Raw genomic sequence first — 23,816 nt, 5'->3', positions numbered from 1 at the left:
ATTTAATCTTTATACAGTAATTTTCTGAAGCCTGCAAGATAATTTATTACAAATATGGAATAAGTAGTCTAATCCAGACCCTGCCACTTACTAGCTTGCTTGTCTTTTCTGAGCCCTTGATTCCGTATGTGTGAAATGTGAATAATTAGCTTAGGAGGATTAAATGAAAACGCATATATCAAACTGTGTAGCATGGGGTTAGCATATAGTAGGCTCTCAATGAATATTTTTCCTTAATAGTCTTTTTGGTTATGTGAAAGGAGTTCCGCTTCTACATCTTGATTTTAGTGCTGGGTGGGGGTTCCCTGTAGCTTTAGACTGCCTTAGATTATATGTCAGTTGATGACCTAAAACAAATTTTAAAAATGTGTTCCGAATAATCTAGTCAGTAAATCTTTTCATCCCTGTCAGTTGTCTTCACAAAACTGTGAAGAAGCTTTGTACCAAAGAGTTGCAAAAGCACTTGAGATCTCATTTCTAATAAGATAGCTGGTTCCAGTAAAGAGAGAAGTCTAAAATTGCTTTCTGTAGAAATGTAACTCTTTGAGCTACATTGTTTATAACATTGTAAGAAGTAATCCAGAACTATAGTTACTTACTTAGGCCCAAGGAAGGAAGCAGGATACAGTCGTGGGAATTTGCAATAGATAAGATCTTAAAGGTCATCTTGGTCCATCCTTCTCATTTTTTACAATGAAGAAAGTAAGCTGGAGAGAGATTGAGTGATTTGCTCAAACTTCCTGGTGTTAGTAGCAAGGCTGAAGCTGGTGCTCAGGTCCTCTGAATTCACTCTGGTGATCTGGCAACACCATCATGTCTGATTAGATCATGGCACGCCCCAGCTTGAAACCCTTCAGTACCTTTCCACTGTCTTGAGAATAAAGATCCCAGTTCTTTATGGTGGCCTACAATGTGAGGCCATGCATGCTCCAACTCGTGCCCACCCCACCATCCTCATCTGTTACTACTCTTTCTTAGTACAGATTTCACCACTGCCCACAGTAAGAAACGTATTATGCATTGCAAGCTCACATGCACACACATAACTGAAGCAAAAGTTCATTAAAGAACACTTATGCTGAAAACCTATGACTCCCTGATACAATGACCCACAAAATTGACAGCACAACCTACAAATGTGACCCACAGTTTGAATAACAAACTCAAACGGACTGAGTCTGTTTCCATCTCGGGACCTTTCCACTTCTCTCTGCCTGGAAAGCTCTTTATAGGTAGTGAGCATATCTAGGTTCTTTTCTTTTCCATCTTGGTTTAAATGTATCTGAGAGGCCTTTGCCGATTATTAAGTAGCCTCCCTGTCTTGTCTCCTTTACAGCTCTTACCATAACCTGTAATTCCCTCATTCATTTGTTGACTTATTGCTCATTTTCTTCAGTAGAATGTCTGTGGATCTGGGGCAACCTGTGGGCCTTGAGGGCAGGGTCTGACTCACCTCTGTATACTTAGCACAGTTCTCAGTACATAGTCATTGACTGAATATAGAATATAGCAACGCTTAAATACATACATATGAAGATGAGTCCAAGTCTGTGTCAAGAGTGCTCCTAACCGTCTCCCCTTCCTCACAAAGTGTCTCATGAAGTCCAGTGTTATTTCAAAGTAAAGCACTGTCTGGCATTAAGTATAGGGAGGGTTATGTCACACCTGGGTCTATATGAATGTATGTGTGTGAGTTATCTGCATAGCCATTGCAGATATTAATTAATTTAAAGACTTCTGTTGGAAAGGAAAATAAAAATTCCTTAAAGACTTTCTCCCCTTAACGTTTCAGTTGTTTCCTGAAATACAGCATTGGGTAAAGGTAGAGTAGGAAAGCGGTGAAAAGGTTTTTTTGAATTGCCTGTGTTCTCCCTTTGAAGTTTACTTTTTAGAAGTTAACTCAGGTGTTGAGAACATTCACTTTCCTCCTTCCTCTGTCTTTCATTTTCCCCTTTCTCTTATCATAACAATGTTTTGTTTCAGAAGAGGCTTAAGGCAGACTTAAGCAAACATGTTTTTCCTAAAGGAAAATATTTATTATCTGCAAGTATATCACTTTACACACTGGCTGTACTCCAACACCTCTTTAGGGGATAAGTTCTTGAGAATTCCAAGCATGTTTTTGTTTCCACAGAAATTTACCAATTATGGATAGAATTGTAGCTGCAAAAAGAATAAAATCTAAGTCCACAATTGTTGTAGCACTGCTAATGGTCCTTTTTTTCCCCCTCATTGTTTCTTTGAGAAATTTCATGCTGCGTCTCGAATGAGAAACATTTCCCCTTCTCTCTTCCTCCTTCTTGTGGCGAAGGCAAGAGACTAATCCCTTGTGACAATTTATTCAATTCCTCACTTATTATGTGCTTAATTCTGGGAATTAGTGTGTCAATATTACAGAAAGAGCTGAAGAAGGCTAGAGCCCTTTCCTGAGCTACTACAGTCTAGTAGAATCATTAAAATAGAGCTAACTATTAAAGTAAAGGCAAGTACTATCAAGAAGAATAAGAGTGCTAAAAACATTTCTGTTGGAGTCAAAGAGCCGGAAAAATCACATCTAGTGAGGGTGACTGGGTTAGCATGCAGTTAAAAAAAAAAACTTCATTGAAAAGGTGGTGTTTCTCAAGAACTTTGGAAGGTGCTAGAACTTGGCTAGGTAGAGAATGTGATCCAGGTAGCTCAAATAGTCCAAGCTGAGATGCTCAAGTGAGAAGGTATGGGGCCTGTTCAGGAAGCCATAGGAAGTCCACTTTGATGAGCCTTAAGGAGGGTGAGCACACCTGGCTAAAAACAGTGGGAATATAGAATAGAGAGCCTTGGCCACCAAAGCAATGCATTTGTACTTTAGTGAGTTTAAAGAGTAACTGAGAGGTTTATGGGTTTTGTTATTTTAGGTTTGTTTTCTGACTCTATAAGTGTATGAATTCATGTAAATAAATTTGGGTGATAGCAAAAACAGTCCAGAGAATCTCCCATAAGCTTGTCATCCAGAGATATCTCTTCTAACAGTGGATGCATTTTTTTTTCTGGCCTTTTTTTCTGTACATTAAAAAAAAATAGTTGTATGTAATTTTCTCTGTTGCGTTTTTATTGACGTGATTTTATTTCCCCATATTACAAAGTAAGCAATGTTTTACATTACTACTTAATATTCAGTTCTATAAATAAACATTTTCTTATCTTTTATCTGAAATAGTCCCTTTTAGACATTTAGACTCTTTCCACTTTTTGTTAATACAATATTTTGTGCAGTAGTTCACATTATTTCCTTAAGAGTCATGTCTAGAAGTAGAATGATTGGTTTGAAGTGTGTGAATATTTTAAGACACTTAATATGTGTGCTTAATTCTCCTCCCATACAAGTTGCACTAAGATTCATTCCCACCAGTATATATGAAGTTAGTCTCACCACAGCCTTACCCATATTAGGATCATTTCTTAACTCATGCTTCTTTGTTTTAGTCTGCATTTGGTTATTAGTGAAAATAAACTTCTTTTCATATGTTTACATCCATTTGTAGTTAATTTTTTTTTTTCCTTGGTATGGCTTTTCAAATTGGTTTGGGCTTTTCTTGTCTATGTCACTTTGACTTTTTTCATTTTTTGAATGTATTCAAAATTACCCATTCCTTTGTGGTTTCTCCCATTGCTGTTATGTTAAATAATTGTCTCATCCAATAACTTTTTCTAGTCTTTTATGTTTTGTCTTGGCCTCTTATTTTTAATTTTGTAATATCTTTTATGTACAAAATGTATGAAACGTGAATAAAATAAACATGCATGTACTCACTACTCAACAAAAGAAATAGAACTTTGTGTGTATCCCCAACCCTGCCATTCACCGGGCAGCTGCTTATCCTGCATTTGCCGTTACTCATTCTCCTGCTTTTCATTAGCTTTACCACCTGTGATGTACTCCTCACCAGTACTCTATTGTTTACCTCTTTTTTGAATTTGAAATATCAATAAAAACTGAGTATTTTTTTCCCATGACTTACTTCTGTTGCTCAAGAGTCATTAATACTGTAGTTGATTCCTTTTTGTAGCTGTGTTGTAGTTCACAGAATGAAAATACCAATTGATGGATTTTGGGGTTCTTTCTAGATTTTACTGTTATGTGCAGTGCTGCTATAAACATTCTTATGCATATCTGGTGCCTAGACTTTCTCTAGGGCAGTGGTTCTCAAAGTTGGTCTAGGAACTATAGTTCCTTGAGACCATTTCAAGGAGCTTGGGAGTTCAAAACTATTTTCATAATAACACTGAGACATCATTTTCCTTTTTCACTGGCATTTTCTTGCAAACATACAGTGGGGTTTCCCAGAGCTTACATGGCATGTGATGATATTGCTCTGACAGATGATAGAATGTGTGCTTGTGTGTCATTATATTTAAAATTTTTCTCAGTTATAATACCTAATATAGTAACTACCAGTAAATATAACCCATATAAACAAAAAAACTCTTTAGAGCCCTCAGTTATTTTAAAGGGGGCCAGAGACTAACAAGTTTGAGAACTACTGCTCTAGTTTGTAGCCAACAGTGAAATGGATGGGTAGTAGAAAAGGCACACGGTCCACTTTACTAGATAATGCCAAACTAGTTTCCAAAGTGATTGCACCCTGTTTTCATTTTAACTAGCAGTTTTTGAGTGTCCTTATTTTTTCAACACCCTGAAATCTGGCATTGTTAGTGTCTTTTTTAAATTTTTGCCCATCTGATGGGGGTGTTGGGATATCTCATTGTGGTTTTAATTTGCATATCTTTAAGTACCAATGAGATTGAGCATCCCTTCATATCTTTATGGGCCATTTGGTTTCTGCTTATAAAAATCATTTCTTCAGGCTCTTCTTGGCCCTTTGTTCCTCCATATAAATTTTAGAATCAGTTTATCACGTTCTTGAAAAAAAAAAAAAAACCCAAAAACAAAACAAAAAAACCTCTTTTGGGATTTTGAGTGGAATCATGTTAAATCAGAAGACCAATTCTGGGAGACTTGACATCATCATGGTTAAGTCTTCTAAGAATCTGGTATACGTATCTGTTGAACTCTTCCTTATTGATAGATTAATAATTTTCTCCATAAAGATTAACCCACTTTTGTTCAGTTTATTTCCAGATACTTTATATGTTTTATTTTTGTAGTGGTTTAAACAGTATCTCTAAAGAATTTATTTTCTAAATGGTTGTTGCTGGCTTATGGAAAGTACATTCAACTTTTTTACATTAATCTTGGACTCAATCTTACTAACTCTTATTAGTTTCAATAATTTATCTCTAGATAAGTTGGGGATTTCTATGTAGACAATAATATCACCTTGAAATAATGATAGTTTTCTTTCTAACTTTTCAATTTTTACAGCTTTAAGTGCTTTTACTTTATGCTGGCTGGAACCTTTAGAACACTGTTGAGTTGAAGCAGTGATAAAAGCCTACTTGTCTTATTCCTGATCTTAGAGAGGTATCCCCTACCACGATCTCTGTAGATATCTTTTATCAAAATGAAGACGTTTCCTTCTGTTCCTGCTTTGCTAGTTTTGGTTTTTGTTTGTTGTTTTGTTTTGTTCCCATCACAATTGAGGGTTGAATTTTACTAAATGCATTTTCTTCATCTGTTGAACACATTGTGTCTGATGAAATGTTCACTTAGCGTTTCTCTTTTAATCTGTTAATATGGTAGATTATATTAATCAGGTTTTTAAAATATATATTGCTATAGTCAGTTAGCTGATATTTTGTTTGAGAGTTTTGCATATGTATTTAAAAAGTGGCCTTGCCTGTAAATTTCCTTTCTTGTACTTTTCTTGTGTGACTGACATCAAATTATGCACGCTTCATAAAATGAATTAGGAGTATTTCCTCTTTTCTACTCCCTGAAAGATATAGTCATTGTGTAGTTCTAACTTGGTTCCCCATAAATCACCCTTCCTCCAATTTATTATTGTTGTTTTATGTTTTAGTGTTTGCTTATATACCATGTATTTGCCAATATCTTTATCATTCCTTCTTAAGTTTCAGATTTTTTATCTGATATCATTATTGTTTCAGCTTAAGTATAGCCTTTAGTTTTTCCCTTGGTGGGGTCTTGGTGGTAAACTTAATTTTGAAAATGTCTTTATTTTCTCCGTTTTTTTAAAAAATTATGCGATTAACCTTGCAGAATGGCTTCACCTTATTAGGCTGAGGGAGACAAAGTGGTTAGAGAAGTAGAAGAACCAGGAAACTTTAGTATCATAGATGATCTCCAAGAGGAGAATTTCAAGGACAGGAAGTTCAGCAGTGAATGGAAGGAAGCTCTGTAGGTAAAGGTACATAAAAACAGGATTGTTCTTATCAACTGCCCTCTCTGGAAAGGAAGGGTGAAAGGAAAATGACATTTAAAGTATAACTACATTCCTGGATATTTTACGTAAACTCTCTAGATTATGAACCATCCAAGGGATCAGCTCAGGCTTTATTCATCTTTGCATCTGCAATTCCTAGCTCTCTTTTGAGCTAACATATGGTGGGTGATAATAAATTAGTCTTCATAACTAATGAGTTATGTATTATCCCCAAGAGAGGAAGCCTTTAGAAGATAGGTAGGTAGACAGACAGACACACAGGCACTTGGGTTTCCTTAAGTGCTGCGCCAACATTCTCCAGGTCAACCTTTTAAAGTTCTCATGATCAAACAGAGGAAAAGATGTTAAGAGTTTATCAATTTTTGTCCTTAATACATATCTAAAACTGTCAAGCCTCTGATATAGAGAGTATAATATAATGTGGTAACTTTACATGGGTAGAATATATATTTGGGCTCTTGGAACTTTTGCAAACATTCACCACATATTAAGTCATAAAGGAAGTCTCAGAAATTCCAAAGCAGATAGATCATACAGACCATATTCTCAACCCATTAAGCAACTAAATGAGAGGTAACATGCTTAAAAACAAATCAAATATTAGGAAACTAAAATAAATGCCTCTAAATAACCCATGGGTTAACAACTTCCCAGCAATGTGTGTAACTCTTACTTAAAAAGAAGATATCACAATGGAAATTACAAAATACTTAAAGCTGAGCAAGAGAGTATCTGCGGTCTTACATTCGTTTATTAGAAAACAAGGCCAAAATAAAAATCAGCTAAAGATTCAATTTAGGGAGTTACAAAATGAACATGAGTAAATTCAGAGAAAGTAGAAGGAAATAAGAGCAGATATTCATGGTATAGGAAAAAAAGATACTAAGTGTAATAAACATGAGCTGGCCTTTTGAAGAGACTAGTAAACAAACCTAGGATGACCCATTAAGAAGACAGGGAGAAGGCAAACACATACACTAGGAACAAAAAGCAGGTAGAATTACAGATGTGGTAGAGATTTAAAAAATCATAAGAGAAAGTTAGAAAATTTAGCAAGTGGAAAACTTTCTGGAGAAGAGAAAAATCATCTAAAATTGTCTCAACGAGAAGTAGAAAACCTAAATACATCAATGACTAATAAAGAAATTGAATTGGTAGTCATAGACCTCTACCACCCTTCCCCACCCCACCATCACAGAGGTGCACATGTACACAGGAGGCCCAAGGTCTTTTGTTAGCCCCAGGAATGCAAAGATAATTCATAATCCGAAAATGCAGCAGAGGAACTTACCACGTTAACAAAATGCTTCTCAGTGCAATTTTTGAATGGGCACAGTTCAACAACCAAAACTATATAAGAAGGTAAAGTTTGAGAAGTGACTTTCATCTCTTGTGCCTCTTTACTCCCGTTTCCTCTTCCCTCTTTAGCTAGCCATATTTTTTTTCTGTTTCTTTTTTCTGTATTTTTAAGCAGATACAAACATATTTGCAGTAACAAAATTAAATGAGGGAAAATGTTTATTTCAATAAAGACAGAAACCACACTGGCTATATATAATTCACCTTTGTGAAAAGCAAACAAAACTTTTACCAAACAAGGTAAACTTTCTTAACTCTAAAATGTGCCTTCTGAAATCCTACAGCAAAGGTCGTATTTAATTATGAAACTTCAAAATGATTCCTGGAAAGTCAGAAAAAGACAATGACCTACAATATTTCTTTAATTCTGCAGGATATAAAATAACCGAGTTATCATCATGGCAAGGAAAATAAGAGGTGTAATGTTTGTCAGTCTTGTCATTATTGGCTCATGGTAGCAACACAAAAATCTTTAGACTGCCTAATAATCTGATAGAAGAAATAAACAAGTTTTTTCTTTTATGGAGAAAATTATAAAATGTTATTAAAGAACATTGAAAGAAGACATTAATAGATAAAAAGAGAAATGTCATCCAAGATACAATATCTCATACATATCCAGCATATGAATTCAGCTCTTGATGGATAGGAGCTGAAGCAGAAAGCACCTCCCCTCTCTACAACAGACCAGAGGTTAGCAAAGTCCTGTTGTTTTTGAGAATGGTTTTTGTATTTTTAAAGTGTTGCTAAAAAAAAAAAAAAAAAGAATCAGCAACAGAGGCCCTATGTGGCTTCAAAGTCTAAGATACTTAGATGTTTACCATCTGGCCCTTTACTGAAGCATTTTGCCAATCCCTATAAGAACCCATAATTCTCAAAGTGTGGTCCCAGGAGCAGCAGCATCCTGTAGGAATTTGCTGCAAGTGCAGATTCTGGGATCCCACCCATGAATTAGACACACTAGAGGTGGGGCCCAGTAATCCGCATTTTAACAAGCCTTCCTGGTGACTCTGATAGGTGCTGAAGTTTGAGAATCACTGCTATAGGCCAATGGCTTAATCCCATTGTAGATGCCTCTCAGTCTCTCACCAGATAGCTTCACAGGAAGGAGGAGATTCAGGTTAGGTTGTGGCCAACCAGCAGAGGATACCCTAAAGGGAATATTTTTGTTATTTCAGCCTGATCACTCCTTTTGTTGATATTTACATGGTCCAGCCAATAGAAGTGGTCCATCCAGTACAAATGCTCTTCCAGGGCCCCACCAGGACTTTAAGTGGATCAGTGCTCAGATTCCTGGAGAAATAACAGGCTAAGAGGTTTTAAACTACTGTTAATGTTCGGCAGCTGTGTATTTGCTGCTTTTGAACACTATGACACGCAGTTAATAACTGTTCTCTGGTTTTCTTTATCAGAATACTTCTGTATTTTTCCAACCTTTTATATGAATTCTAGGCACACTTATAGTAACTATAAGATACTTTCAAGATTTTCTCAACTCATTAATAGGTCATTTAGAGTTTAGTCTTCTGTACATGGGTAGCATTCTACATTATGTTAATAAAAATTCATTGGTATTGTGTTTAAAATTTTCAAGGTGCCCTTGATCTTCATAAGACTGTGGATAGACAGACCTTATCTCCGTTTTACAAAGAAGAAAATCAGGCCTGGAGTGACTTGCTTAGTCTCCCTGTACATGCTTAGTGGCAGAGATCTTCTGAATCTATACCTCTGCCCAGTGTCCTGAATCTGGCTGTGAATTTTTTTCATATTTGTTAACTGTAAAACACAGTTTCTGGCTGGTTGGTAACTCCACCAGCCAACACATGCAAGAGAGAAAAAGAAAAGTTAATAATGGGAATTTGCTGTTTTATGAGTAAGCACTGTATTCTCTATCTTGCAACACATAAAAGTGTGTATGTGAGAGAGAGCGTGAAGGAGGTGAGCATGCGCGTGCAGGGAAGTGAGAAAGAGATGAAATGCTGAGAGGAGTTGTCTTTGCCATACAGCATTTAGTCCTGTCTCACCTAGAGGTGAATTACCATTGCCATTTATCTAGTTGTTTCTCTGCAAAATTAGGAACTTCCCACTTTGTTTGGTGATACACTGTATAAATATAAGACCAATTTACAGAGCAAAATTCATGGAGGAAGAAGTAGATAGTACAAAGAGACAGTGAACCATATAGGTGTGGCGATTGGTCATTGAGGTTTCTTAACAGAGGAGTGGCCAAAAATGATCTTTGAGCTATTTTGAAAAAATGCAATGATGAGGCTTAAAAGTCCACCACTTGAGATTAATGTTGGTTTGTGATGAAGTTTTCACTGGTCCTCAGCAAGATGAAAGTAATAAGGACAAGGTGTTATGAGAGTATACACATATATATCTGTGTATAAGACTGATCTCTACCTCATCTCTATGTTTTAATCACTGAGAGGTAGTCTTTCAAAGTGTCTTAGGTGGGGGAAGGGGTGTGCACACGTGTTTTTTTTTTATACATCTTTATTGGAGTATAATTGCTTTACAATGTTGTGTTAGTTTCTGCTGTACAACAAAGTAAATCAGCTCTATGTATACATATATCCCCATATCCCCTCCCTCTTGAGCCTCCCTCCCACCCTCCCTATCCCACCCCTCTAGGTCATTACAAAGCACCAACCTGATCTCCCTGTGCTATGCAGCAGCTTCCCACTAGCTATCTATTTTACATTTGGTAGTGTATATGTCGGTGCTACTCTTTCTCACTGCATCCCATCCTTCCCGGCCCCCTGTGTCCTCAAGTGTGTTCTCTACATCTGTTTCTTTATTCCTGCCCTGCCACTAGGTTCATCAGTACCATTTTTCTGGATTCCATACATATGTGTTAGCATATGGTATTTGTTTGTCTCTTTCTGACTTCAGTCTGTATGACAGACTCTAGGTCCATCTACCTCACTACAAATAACTCAGTTTCTTTCCTTTTTATGGCTGAGTTATATTCCATTGTACATATGTGCCACATCTTCTTTATTCTTTCATCTATTGATGGACATTTAGGTTGCTTCCATGTCCTGGCTATTGTAAATAGTGCTGCAGTAAACACTGTGGTACATGTATCTTTTTGAATTATGGTTTTCTCAGAGTATATGCCCAGTAGTGGGATGGCTGGGTCATATGGTATTTCTATTTTTAGTTTTTTAAGGAATCTCCATACTGTTCTCCATAGTGGCTGTATCAATTTACATTCCCACCAGCAGTGTAGGAGGGTTCCCTTTTCTCTGCACCCTCTTCAGCATTTATTGTTTCTAGGTTTTTTGATGATGGCCATTCTGACGGTGTGAGGTGATACCTCATTGTGGTTTTGATTTGCATTTCTCTAATGATTAGTGATGTTGAGCATCTTTTCATGTGTTTGTTGACAATATGCATGTCTTCTTGGGAGAAATGTCTATTTAGGTCTTCCGCCCATGTTTGGATTGGGATTTTTGTTTTTTTGATATTGAGCTGCATGAGCTACTTGTATATTTTGGAGATTAATCCTTTGTCCATTGATTCATTTGCAAACATTTTCTCCCATTCTGAGGGTTGTCTTTTCGTCTTATGGTTTCCTTTGCTGTGCAAAAGCTTTTAGGTTTCATTAGGTCCCATTTGTTTATTTTTGTTTTTATTTCCATTACTCTAGGAGGTGGGTCAAAAAGGATCTTGCTTGATTTATGTCATAGTGTTCTGCTATGTTTTCCTCTAAGAGTTTTATAGTGTCTGGCCTTACATTTAGGTCTTTAATCCATTTTGAGTTTTTGTGCATGGTGTCGGGGAGTGTTCTAATTTCATTCTTTTACATGAAGCTGTCCAGTTTTCCCAGCACCAGTTATTGAAGTGGCTGTCTTTCTCCATTATATATTTTTGCCTCCTTTGTCAAAGATAAAGTGATTATAGGGGCGTGGGCTTATCTCTGGGCTCTCTCTCCTGTTCCATTGATCTATATTTCTGTTTTTGTGCCAGTACCATACTTTCTTGATTACTGTAGCTTTGTAGTATAGTCTGAAGTCAGGGAGCCTGATTCGTCCAGCTCCATTTTTCTTTCTCAAATTGCTTTGTCTGTTTGGGTCTTTTGTGTTTCCATACAGATTGTAAAAGTTCTTGTTCTAGTCCTGTGATAAATGCCATTGATAACTTGATAGGGATTGCACTGAATCTGTAGATTGCTTTAGGTAGTATAGTCATTTTCACAATGTTGATTCTTCCAACCCAAGAAAAGGGAATCTCTCTCCATCTGGTCATGTCATCTTTGATTTCTTTCATCAGCATCTTATAGTTTTCTGAGTACAGGTCTTTTACCTCCTTAGGCAGGTTTATTCCTAGGTATTTTATGCTTTTTGTTGCAATGGTAAATGGGAGTGTTTCCTTAATTTTGATTTCTCTGTCAGATCTGAATGAGATCCTTGCTGGGTAGAGTAATCTTGGTTGTACATTTTTTCCTTTCATCACTTTAACTATATCCTACCACTCCCTTCTGGCCTGCAGAGTTTCTGCTGAAAAATTAGCTGATTACCTTATGGGGATTCCCTTGTATATTATTTGTTGCTTTTCCCTTGCTGCTTTTAATTTTTTTTTCTTTGTATTTAATGTTTGATAGTTTGATTAATGTATGTCTTGGCATGTTTCTCCTTGGATTTATCCTGTATGGGACTCTCTGCGCTTCCTGGACTTGATTGACTATTTCCTTTCCCATGTTAGGGAAATTTGTGACTATAATCTCTTCAGATATTTTCTCAGACCCTTTCTTTTTCTCTTTGTCTTCTGGGACCCCTATAATTCAAATGTTAGTGTGTTTAATGTTGTCCCAGAGGTCTCTGAGACTGTCCTCAATTCTTTTCATTCTTTATTCTGCTCTGCAGCAGTTATTTCCACCATTCTATCTTTCAGGTCACTTATCCATGCTTCTGCCTCAGTTATTCTGCTATTGATTCCTTCTAGAATATTTTAATTTCAGTTATTGTGTTGTTCATCACTGTTTGTTTGCTCTCTAGTTCTTATAGGTCCTTGTTAAATGTTTCTTGTATTTTCTCCATTCTATTTCTGAAATTTTGGATCATCTTTACTATCATTACTCTGAATTCTTTCTCGCGTAGATTGCCTGTCGCCTCTTCATTTGTTTGGTTTTATGGGTTTTTACCTTGCTCCTTCATCTGCTGCATATTTCTCTGTGTTCTCATTTTGTTTAACTTACTGTGTTTGGGGTCTCGTTTCCGCAGGCTGCAGGGTCATAGCTCCTCTTCTCTTGTCTGTCTCTAGTGAGTGAGGTTGGTCCAGTGGCTTATGTAGGCTTCCTGGTTGGGGGAATTGATGCCTGTGTTCTGGTGGGTGGAGCTGGATCTGGTCCCTCTGAAGGGCAGGACTGTGTCTGGTGGTATGTTTTTTGGAGTGTCTGTGAGCTTTATATGACTTCAGGCAGGCTGTCTGCTAATGAGTGGGGTTGTGTTCCTGTCTTGCTGGTTGTTTGGCATGAGGCATCCAGCACTGGAGCTTGCTGGCCATTGGCTGGAGCTGGATATTAGTGCTGAGACAGAGACCTCTGGGAGAGGTCTCGCCAATTAATATTCCATGGGGCCAGGAGTTCTCTGGTGGTTCAACATCCTGGACTTAGCTCTCCCACCTCAGCGGCTCAGGCCAGACCCCCAGCTGGAGCACCAAGACCCTTTTTGGAAGTCTGAGGTCCCCTGCCAGTGTTCAGTAGGTGTTCTGTAGGAGCTCTTCCACATGTAAGTGTATTCTTGATGTATTTGTGGGAAGGAAGGTGGTCTCCACATCTTACTCCTCTGCCATCTTGAAGGTCTCTCCCCACATGTGTGTTTTGATATCTTCAGATACCTTTTGAGTGTACATCTTTAGCTTCTTCCTGTAACATCTGGATTTACTGAAGGACTGGATTTCAGAAAACTCCCTAACACTTTAGGGTTCTGTGGAGGTGAAAACATTTTCCTTTTACCCGTCTAGGTTCTTTGACTGGTCTAATAATTAAATGAATATAAGACAGTTGGGAGATTGGGATTGCCATATATACATTACTAATAAGGAAAACAATATCAAATTGTACACTTTAAATATATGCAGTTTATTGTATGTCAATTATATCTCAAAAGTTCTTTAAAAATACACTAAAGAAAGGTAAAATAAAACATTTGATTAAAAAAAAACTAAACCCGTGTTTCTTGAAAAAATAAATTGATATAAGACAGATGAACAGGAGAAAAACAAAAGTTTAATAACATGTATATCTCCTGTATACATGGGAGAGACCCAGGACAACTGAGTAAGTCTCCAAAGTGGCCCAAGCCACCACCTTCAATACCGTCTCCAGCTAAAGACAAAAGAAGATGTTGGGATGGGGAGTCACTTATTAGAGGTGACCAGGAAAAGCTCATTAAACAAGGGTATGGTTGTGCAGATTTAAGTCCTTGTCTTTCCCATTGATAAGAGTTTCTGGAGATTTTGAATAATTTTCCTCTTCCTGTTACAGAGAGGGAGGTACCCTTACACCTTACAAATGGAGACTTCCCTTATACATGTATATATTTCTCATGAAAGGGTGACTTTTATTCACTTTAAAGATTCCTGTATCTGCTGTTTGTTAGAAATATCAGCCTAAAATAATCAGTATGCCAAAGAGGTAGTTTTGGGCTGTGTAGTTTGCCTCCCCTCAGTTCAGTTGCCTGGGAGCTGTGCTTGAAAGCAGCATATTGTGATGTCATAATTAGTTATTATTGCACTTGGCCTTGTGGTCCCAGGCCAAGGTTTCCTTACCTTGCATGCTCAGTTTCCTCTCTGTTTCTCTCTCTGTGTCCTCCTGTCTCTCCCTCTCTTCCCCTCAGCCCTCTTCTCTGTCCTCTTCTGCCCCTACTTTTCTCCTGCCTCTCTCCCTCCACTCCTGCATGACCTCCTTCCTAATCTTCTCTTGTTGTGTCATTTCTAGCTGTTTCTATTTCTACCTGTCCAGGCATAAATGTTTAAGAACAGGTGTCTCACATGTCTATTAATAACAGTAATTAATCATGTTATTTTTAATTTTAATTTAATTAATTAATTTTGGGGGTTGTATTGGGTCTTCATTGCTACGTGTGGACTTTCTCTAGTTGTGGCAAGCAGGGGCTACTTTTCATTGTGGTGCATGGGCTTCTCAGTGTGGTGGCTTCTCTTGTTGCGGAGCACGAGCTGTAGGCACGCAGGCTTAGTAGTTGTGGCTTGTGGACTCTAGAGGGCAGGCTCAGGCTTAGTTGTGGTACACAGGCTTAGTTGCTCCATTGCATGTGGGATCTTCCCAGACCAGGGATCAAAGCCTTGTCCCCTGCATTGGCAGGTGGATTCTTAACCACTGTACCACCAGGGAAGTGTCCCTAATCATTTTAATCTAAATGGCGATTTCTTATTTCAAAGATCTGCATCCCTAAAAGCTATCCAAGAGCAATAAGCTTTACATTTCTTGGTAATGGGCACTATCTTGTTTATGGTATCCGTAGTGGTAGTAACACCAGCACTGGTAGGAATAATGATAACAATAATAATGTTTTATTCTTCTTATGGCTAATATTTTTTGAGTTTTCACCATTTGCCACATGTGCTGGGGAAGTGGTTCTCAGAGCTTAATCTGCGGACCCTTGGAGATGCCCAGGACTCTTCAGGAGCCCATGAGTTCAAAGCTGTTTTCACACTGATGATAAGAAGTCTTTTTCCCTTTTTCATTTTCTCTGATTTCACAGAAGCAATGGTGGGCAAAACTGCTGCCTCCTCCACCCTAATCAAGGCGAATGGCCATGATAGTCTTCATTGTCAGTACTCTCAGTTAAAATTTTTTAAGTCAACTTTATTTTAGAAAGTCCCCAATGAAACAGTAAATTTTATTAATCTTGACCCTTGAGTACATGTCCTTTAAATGTTCTGAGTAATAAAATTGGGAAGTACGTGTTCAACACTTACGCATATTTGCGTTGCCAGCTAAATTAGTCACATTTTTCATGGACCACTATTTTTATCTGAATGAAAAACTATTAAGTAAACTATGGTTATTCAGACGTGGGTATTTGGGAGAAATTTTCTTGAAAATGAAGTCAGACAGTAATTTCAAGGAAAACACCATATTGGTCCAGTGGAGAGGGCTCTCCAGTGGCCAAACTTGATGATCCGACTGTAGGGGCAGGTGTTCCCAGGGGCCTTTTTGCTGCTAAACAGTATATAAATTCTTTTATATCCAACTCATGTTTATAAATTACAATTAAAGTGCTTTGAATACTGATGAATTTTTGAATAGCAAAGCTAACAATACCATTTTCCAAGGTTTACCTACACCAGAACCACTCATTATATAGAGCCCAGATATTGAAAGCCATATCCAAGGGAATACTCTACAAATGCATGATTTATGGCCTCATCGTATATTTTATAGTGCTTTAAACTTTCAAGTACTTTCATATATACATTTTTATCTGATCCTCACACAACCCTGTGAGTATCTAAAACAGTTTAAAGATAAGGAAATTGGGACTCAAAGAAGATAATTCCATGAATGCACTTTATATTTCCCTGCCCTTTCAGTTATTATCTCTGAGGGCCTGAAATAAGTCACAACAAATGGAGAGGAGAGAGAATCTATACAACGTGGCAACTAACTAGGGGCAAAAAAAAAGAAATGGAGATGAAGGAGCCAGGCAATTTTCCGAAGTTTCTTCCTTGGGCCCCTGGGAGGGCACCATTGACCGAGAAAATAAAAATAGAGAAGGAATAGATTCAATCGACAAATGCTTCCTGAAGGCCTTTTCATTGGCACTACTGTAATCTGCTTTGGGGGCTTCTTAGGATGTATATAGACTGTGCTGTTAGGATCTCTATATGGGAAGATATGGCATAAACACCAGTAACTCTGATTCAAGGGGAAATGTACTAAGTGCCTTAAGAAAGGCATAGTTCAGGTCCTGTAGCTATTCACAGGAGGGAAGGAATTACTTCTGGGTCCAGGGAAAATTTTACACAAGAGGAAGCATTTGAAAGGAGTCTTGCAGAATGGTAGAATTTGGGTGTGCAGAGGTGGTTGTGAGGAGACAACGAAAATTTAGTTACAGAAAAATAGAGTGGGGCGTGGAAGGAGGATGTAGAGGTTGGTGAGAACACAGCATGTGTGTAGGTGGATAATGAGAAATTATTGGCAACAGTTATTCCAATGAATTATGGGAAATGTTGGCTGCTGCATACATAGTTTTCCATTTTGTATTTAGTTGATTTTCAAAAAAGATACTTGCCAGACATGTCTTTTTAAGTGCAACCTAGTTCTTTCTTTACACATAAAAGTTCATTTTTCATTGACTAGGGTGAGGATTTTAAGTTCAGATAACATAATCGATCTTCTCAGATGTTGGTTTATGGTTTTAGAGAGGGTTATGCAAAATATTTTACTATGGTCTTATTTTTTAAATCTATGATGGCTTGTCTTAAAGCTGCAATTTTTAGATAACTTTATTCTCGTCACACTTAGAAATTCCATCAGTCCTTTAAATTGCATTTTCATCTGAACTGTATCCCTGTGTCTGTCTTCCAATAGCTTAGCTTTATCTTCTGGGTCTTTCTTCTCCTTTGGTATTAGTGTTGGTTATCATTCACTACAGAATTTATCTGAGTTGGATGTTTATTATTGTTTTTCCCCTAGATAAGTCAGATAAGTATGATCCACGTGATGTTGAAAGACTACAACAAGATGATAACTGGGTTGAAAGTTACTTATGTTGGAGGCATAATATTGTAGATGAAACCCTGAAGATGGTTGATGAGAGTTTTCAGTGGAGGAGAGAAATGTCTGTCAATGGTAAGCTGTTCAATTTAACCTTGACTGTGTACTATATTCCCCTGCATAAATGTTAATATTTTACATTTATCTAATAGCATATATGCAAATATTCTTGACAGTCATCATAAATAGCAGAGTATCATGTTTTATAAAGACCCAGTAACATTTTGAAAAGAGCATCTTATGAAGAAGTCTTAAAAGTAGGATTATTCCTAAGGAAATCAGATCACCAAGGAGCAGAATCACACTCAGATTCTTAACTCACAGCAGAATCTCCTATTCTGTGTCTGTTTGGTTTAGAACCATTAAAATAGCAAGACAGCATCTTCACTACTAGGCCTAGAGATAAGGAGATACTATTTGCCTGTTTTTCTCAGTTGTTGCCTGGTGTCTGTATCTATTCCCAGAATTCCTTGTGCTAATAAGTGCTCCATGTGGAATTACTAGACGAATGGGAGTCCCCCAAAAGCAAGCTTATCCCCAAGGATGCCTATAGTAGCCTCCTCTTAACCTCTTGATTTCAAGCCCCTCCCCCCTCCAAAAAAAAGTAGTTTTAAATCTTAGAGGGGATTTTATAATAGTCTTCAAGTAAATGAAGAACTCTTTTCAGGAAAGGTTACCTGTTCTCTCTCTCCTCCTAAAAAATTTAACAGGAAGAAACTGGCATAACTACTGGTTTTGAGGAGGTATAAAGAAGGATTTCCTGACCTTGAGGATTATAAACTCTGAGTCTGGAGACTTCATCCAAAATAGTCAACAAATAAATCCAGAGCATACACTCTCCCCAGTCATCATACTTGGAGAAGGAATCTATCAGAAGGAGAGTATTTAAAAAATAATTTGATTGGAAATATAAAAACTGTAGGTAATTTCAACAGTGAAGCATTTATTAATCAAGCAAAGAAATGTACACCTGATATTTCTAAATCATTTAAGTACAGAATAAACCTTTAAACTCAACAATAGTTTTCTCTTACATAGAATTGCTAGTTTCTAGTGGCAGGCAGCAGAGAGATGATGAAAGGCGGGTGAGGAAAGATAAAGAAATCTTTGAGAGTTCCCGGGGAAGTACTGATGAATGACACAAAAAAGCCTTGACATTTGCTGCCTTGCTGTGTTGGTTCTCGGCCTCACTAGAGAGTGGTTCTCCTGCTAAAGGATCTAGCATTTTTCTTGAAGTATTTCCCACCTGCCCCAAGATTATAAGTGTATTAGACTCTACTGGTTATCAAACTTTGTAGAAAAATTATATTTTACTAGAGAAACCATAGTGATTTCTTACACCACTTCTGAGGCTATAATGTGGGTGTTTACTGCCATGTTCTTTCGAAATTGTCCAACTAGAACATGAAAATGTGTCCACATCATAATGGCTGACATGTAAAAGGAAAAGGATTTTTTCCATTTCTGTCATCTGTGGCTTTATGTAGGTTTTTTTTTCTAATTAATAAGAAGCACCATATTTTATTGTCAGGTTCTTTCCAGAGGTTTGCATAAGCTTTATCTTTTTTAATAGCTTTATCTTTTTTTATATCAGAACTACTATATAACAGTAACCTTTATCTTGTAAGTTTTCTTTTTAAAAGGCCTCCAAGTTACAATTACTCATCAAAGTTTGTCACTTTTTAGACCTGACGGAAGCCTCCATTCCTAGGTGGTTATTGGAAATTGGTGGTATTTATCTCCACGGTTATGACAAAGAAGGCAACAAGTTGTGTAAGTATATTTAATGTATATACTGGCTTTTCAGGATTTTGAGATGTAGTCATCCATCTCAACTGAATTAATAATAGGCAGAGCTTTCTACCTATGTACCACACATCAGGTTTCATACAATAGGGATTGTTAGGGCCAGCTGGACCAAGCGTCAGATACTTAGTAGTTGAGTGTACCATTTGCGTTATAATAAAGTAGGCTGTAAAGGCAAATGCCACATCACATCACACAGCCAAAATGATGTAACTCCAAGTCATTATCTTCTTTCTCATTTACTGATACTGATTCAACCCAGTATCTTTATGGAAAATCTTTTTGACAGCCACTAAGGGTGGCTAAATGGACTAAGCTAAATTTTGGGCAAAGGGGATAGAGGAATAACAAGCTTGGTTTGTACCAAGGCTGGGACTCAGCAGCAGTGTCAGAGCACCATCCTGAGCAGACATCCCATCAAGGCGTTTCTTGCACAGTTTGTGCCCGCCTTCCACGCCCTGTGTGTTGGCCTGTGGTCTGCACCTGTTGTAACAGTACTCTCGTAGCATTTTCCTCCCATTGCTGGCTCCTTCTTAATCCTCCTTTCCCATGTCTCTTATTCCACCTGTACCTCACATGTGCTTCTCAGGCTTTGTTCCTTTCTTGGCCTCTTTTACTTTCCAGCCAACGCAGTGTTCCTGGGTGATCTCAAGTACCTTGGCACCTTCAGCTGCCTTCCCCCAAACAGCAGCGACTCCAGGCTATCCCCAGGCCACATACACATACATACCCAGCTGCCCACAGGACTGATGTTGGCTGCCTTCAATACAACACACAGCTGGACTGCACGCGTCCCACCACCTGCCCTGCCTGTACTGCCCAGTACAGGCCCACAGCCATTGGCTCTTCCTCTGGCAGAGCTTCGCTCTAGACCCTCCTATGATTTCAGCAGCACTTCCTCAGTTCAGTCCCAACCCCCACCCTGCACACCCCACCCTTCCCAAGACACAGCCTGCTGGGCTTCCTTCTCTGCTTCTTCCAGTCTCCCCTCTGTGCTGCTGCCGAGAGATGTTTTAAATAGGAAAATCAAAACACCTTAGCATTTCCTGCAGAGTCCTTCAAGCCCAGCCTGTGTCTCTCTATTTAGCTGCTCCTCTCACCGCTCGGCACATTTCGTCCTGGCTGCCACCACTCTGACCAGATGCCAGGCTCCGCCCCCACACGTGACACCCGCCCATGCCCCCATTGTGCTTCTGTCTGGGCTTTTCCTCTGGATGGAACATTCTTCTAGTGCTCTGTTTTTTGTTAAGCACAATGTAGAGTACTTTTAGGTTATTATCAGGTATCGTTTTTTCCCTTACTTACTAAGGGGGGAAGTGTATTTTCTAAGGGGGGATGATAGTTTACCTTTCTGCTACTCTTTAAGGTTCCCAGGTATGTACTATTTCTCATTTAAAAGAGGGAAGAGATGTTTTTAATCTGAGAAACAGAATAAAGACAAATGTCAAGAGAGAGGAAAGATGTAGTATATGCATAAATAATATTATTATGCCATAAATATTTTTTCTTATTTTGATCTTATCTCCTGCTTAAAGTCTGGATCAGGGTGAAGTATCATATAAAAGACCATAAGACCATATTGGACAAAAAGAAGCTAATTGCATTCTGGTTGGAACGGTATGCTAAGAGAGAAAGTGGGAAACCTGTAACAGTGATGTTTGACCTGTCGGAGACTGGAATAAATAGCATAGTAAGCATTTTTCATTAATTCTAAGTTATTGTTTATCATGGCATCCTCCCTCTCTCCTGTCCTCCCTACCACCACCCTCTCAACCAAATAGTCGTATAAAATGGAGCTAACCAAGTCATGTTTGGGATTTGTTTCCACCCCCCTGCACTGTGAGTAAAGTCAAACATGGAAGAGGATTTGCAAAAAATTAAATGTGCTTCAGTATTTGGCATTGAAACTATAGATTTCCTAGAAATGTTCCTTGTCTGATATGCAGGATATGGAAGGACGACGTTGAGGCTGGTAGGGTAATGAGTAGATGTGATAACAGTGAACTTTTCTATCAAAGCTAATATCCTATACGGCACTTCCCCTGTGCCTGGCACAGAGTAATGCACTCAGGAAATGTGGAGTGCAGTAATGTATGCTCGCCAGCGTACCGTTCCCTGCGAGCCATGTTTTGCAGCGGTGAGATGTTCACCTGCGTTTTTGCTCATCCAGCACTTTATGATTTTGTTGAGGTTTTTTGATCGTTTAGATTCACTTTCTGTTTGATATGGTTAACTTCAGAAACGAGTTTTCTTCAGGTGATTTTGCCAAGCTTAAAAAATAAAACCTACTGGCCTTAAATTTGGGCCCTTGTGACCTTAGTAGTGCTAACTACAAACCCTTCAGCAGCGATGGGAATTTGTTGGCACATTTATTAGAGCTGTGGTCTCTAACACTCAAAGCTGGGCTAATTCTGGTGGCAGTGAAGTGGCATTCAGAGACCTGCCTGGGGCAGTGTAGAAATCTTTTTGAAAATCCAGTTGAATATTTTGATGCATGTGTGGTTTTGCTGGTAGAGGCCAGCAGAAGTAAGCAGGTAGATGGGCCACAGAACTTTCCTGGAGGGAAAATAAACTCATGAAGCAGTGAGTTTAAAGTCAAGCTCTCTCCTCATAGTATTGGAGATGACGTTCCTCCTACCTGCCTGTGCCACTCCCTCCCACATTCTTGCACGTGGCAGGCTCTTTTTCATTCTTAAGCTCTAAGCTTAAATTCTCTCACAAGAATCTCCCCTGACCAACCTGTATGATCTATTACACTTTATATCACCACCCTGTTCATGCTGCTTGAAGCCCTTGTCATAATCTTCACTTCAATAATATGCTTACTTGCTTGCCAAATATTTCCCTGTTTTATAAGATCGTAAGGGAATGGACTGTGGTAAATATTCAATAAATAAATGAATCAGTGATCCACACAAAAAAAGAAAGAAAAAGAAAATCCAGTTGGCAAAGTACATTAATATCCTTAAATTGTTCGTATTCATACTCTGTCTGGTAAGTAACTTCTGAAAATCTATTCCAAAGAAATAAGCCTGAGTACAGAAAAAGTGTTGTACATCAAAATGTTTTTTCAGAGTGTCATTTAGAATGGTGAAAAATTCAAAAAAATGTAGATGTCAACACAGCAAAGTGGTGAATTATGGTGTATCTAATTGGTGGAGTATATGTAGCTGTATAAAATGGTGTTTATAAAGAATTTGTAGTAATATTGGAATATAGCTTTTTTTTTAAGAGGAAAAAGGTGACAGGGTTATATCATAGTGATACACAGTCCCGAAAAGGGAAACCTTAGACGTTAAAAAAAAAAACAAAAAACAGGCTAGAGTTTTTTTAGGCAGTGGGACTACAAGTTTTTGTTTTCATCTTTCTGTGTCTCTGAGTCATTTGCCCTGGATTATTTTTTTAATCTAGTTTCCATGTCAGTGAGTTCTAGATTACAGTGTAAACTATTTTATACCCAAAATCTAAATCAAAATGCCTAGATAAATAAATATTCCATAAAAATAAATTATGATTCTGTTATCCTTTATGATAGTTTTCTAATTATTAATCCAGAATCATAAAAAATAAATGTTAATGTTTTTTATTGACAAATATGGGGTAAGGAATTGAGCTGTCTATTTTTCAAGCTACTTACATACTATGTCATTATCTTTAATTTATAAATAAGATTATTTCCATTACTAAGTAGTTAAATCATTAATGTTTTCAAATACTAGAATCTTATAGAATTATGTTTATATATGATCCTCACAAAAGATTTAAGTTAGCCTTTAAAGATGTATACAGAATTGCAAGTCAAAATTTTTTTTAGATTATTTGAGTTAGGCCACTAATTTGGCTTTAAGCTTGCCTGAAAGAAATGCCATCATTTAAAATTACTCAGTGGACATACTTTAAAACCAGTGTCTTAGGAGAAGTGTATCCATTCCTGATACTTGACTAGAAGAAAAGTCCCTATTTTTTAAGTTTTATTCTTTTTTAAAAAATTTTTTTCAAGTTTTTGATTCATTTGTTTATTTTTTGGCCACGCACATGTGGAATCTTAGTTCCCCGACCGGGGATCAAACCTGCGCCCCCTGCATTGGAAGCTCGGAGTCTTAACCATTGAACAGCCAGGGAAGTCCAGAAAAGTCTTTTATGGGTCTTAAAGGGAAGACATTTTACAAGATAATGAATAGCATCCTTGAAAACATCCTCACAGAGTGCAGAGCAGTGTGTTTCATGGAGCTTTTTTATGTAGTATCCACTAATATGTGTACACCAGTGGCATCCTATCAAATCGGCTTCAATTAGCAGTAATTCGGGATTTTATAAGCAAGGTTATTCAATTAAAGATGAAAACAAGGATATTGGATGAAAACTTTTGGGGCAAAGTCTGGGGGCCACAGATCATATACTAGGTAACCAAATCTTTTATTTTTTTTCAATTTTTTTTTAATGTATCTTATTTATTTATTTATTTATTTATTTATTTATTTATTGGCTGCATTGGGTCTCCATTGCTGCACACGGGCTTTCTCTAGTTGCGGCAAGCAGGGCTACTCTTCATTGTGGTG

The 23,816-nt window shown here is 37.7% G+C and overlaps 1 protein-coding gene across 3 annotated transcripts in view; it reads left to right on the top strand.

Moving 5' to 3' along the window:
- The window catches only part of MOSPD2 (motile sperm domain containing 2), a 62,526-nt gene that overhangs the window by 982 nt on the left and 37,728 nt on the right, over positions 1-23,816 (top strand). For all 3 annotated transcript variants that reach the window (XR_009050296.1, XM_057718397.1, XM_057718396.1), the window contains exons 3-5: positions 17,371-17,526; positions 19,138-19,224; positions 20,793-20,947. Coding sequence is in view for 2 of the 3 variants with exons in the window: in XM_057718397.1 (XP_057574380.1) it covers positions 17,371-17,526; positions 19,138-19,224; positions 20,793-20,947 (398 nt within the window). In the remaining variant the exon portion in view is untranslated. The remainder of the gene's footprint in view (positions 1-17,370; positions 17,527-19,137; positions 19,225-20,792; positions 20,948-23,816) is intronic.

The sequence above is a fragment of the Hippopotamus amphibius genome, chromosome X (genome assembly GCF_030028045.1).
Source record: "Hippopotamus amphibius kiboko isolate mHipAmp2 chromosome X, mHipAmp2.hap2, whole genome shotgun sequence".
NCBI lineage: Eukaryota > Metazoa > Chordata > Mammalia > Artiodactyla > Hippopotamidae > Hippopotamus > Hippopotamus amphibius.
Note: the sequence above shows the minus strand (reverse complement) of the source record. Positions and strands in the feature narration are given on the sequence as shown.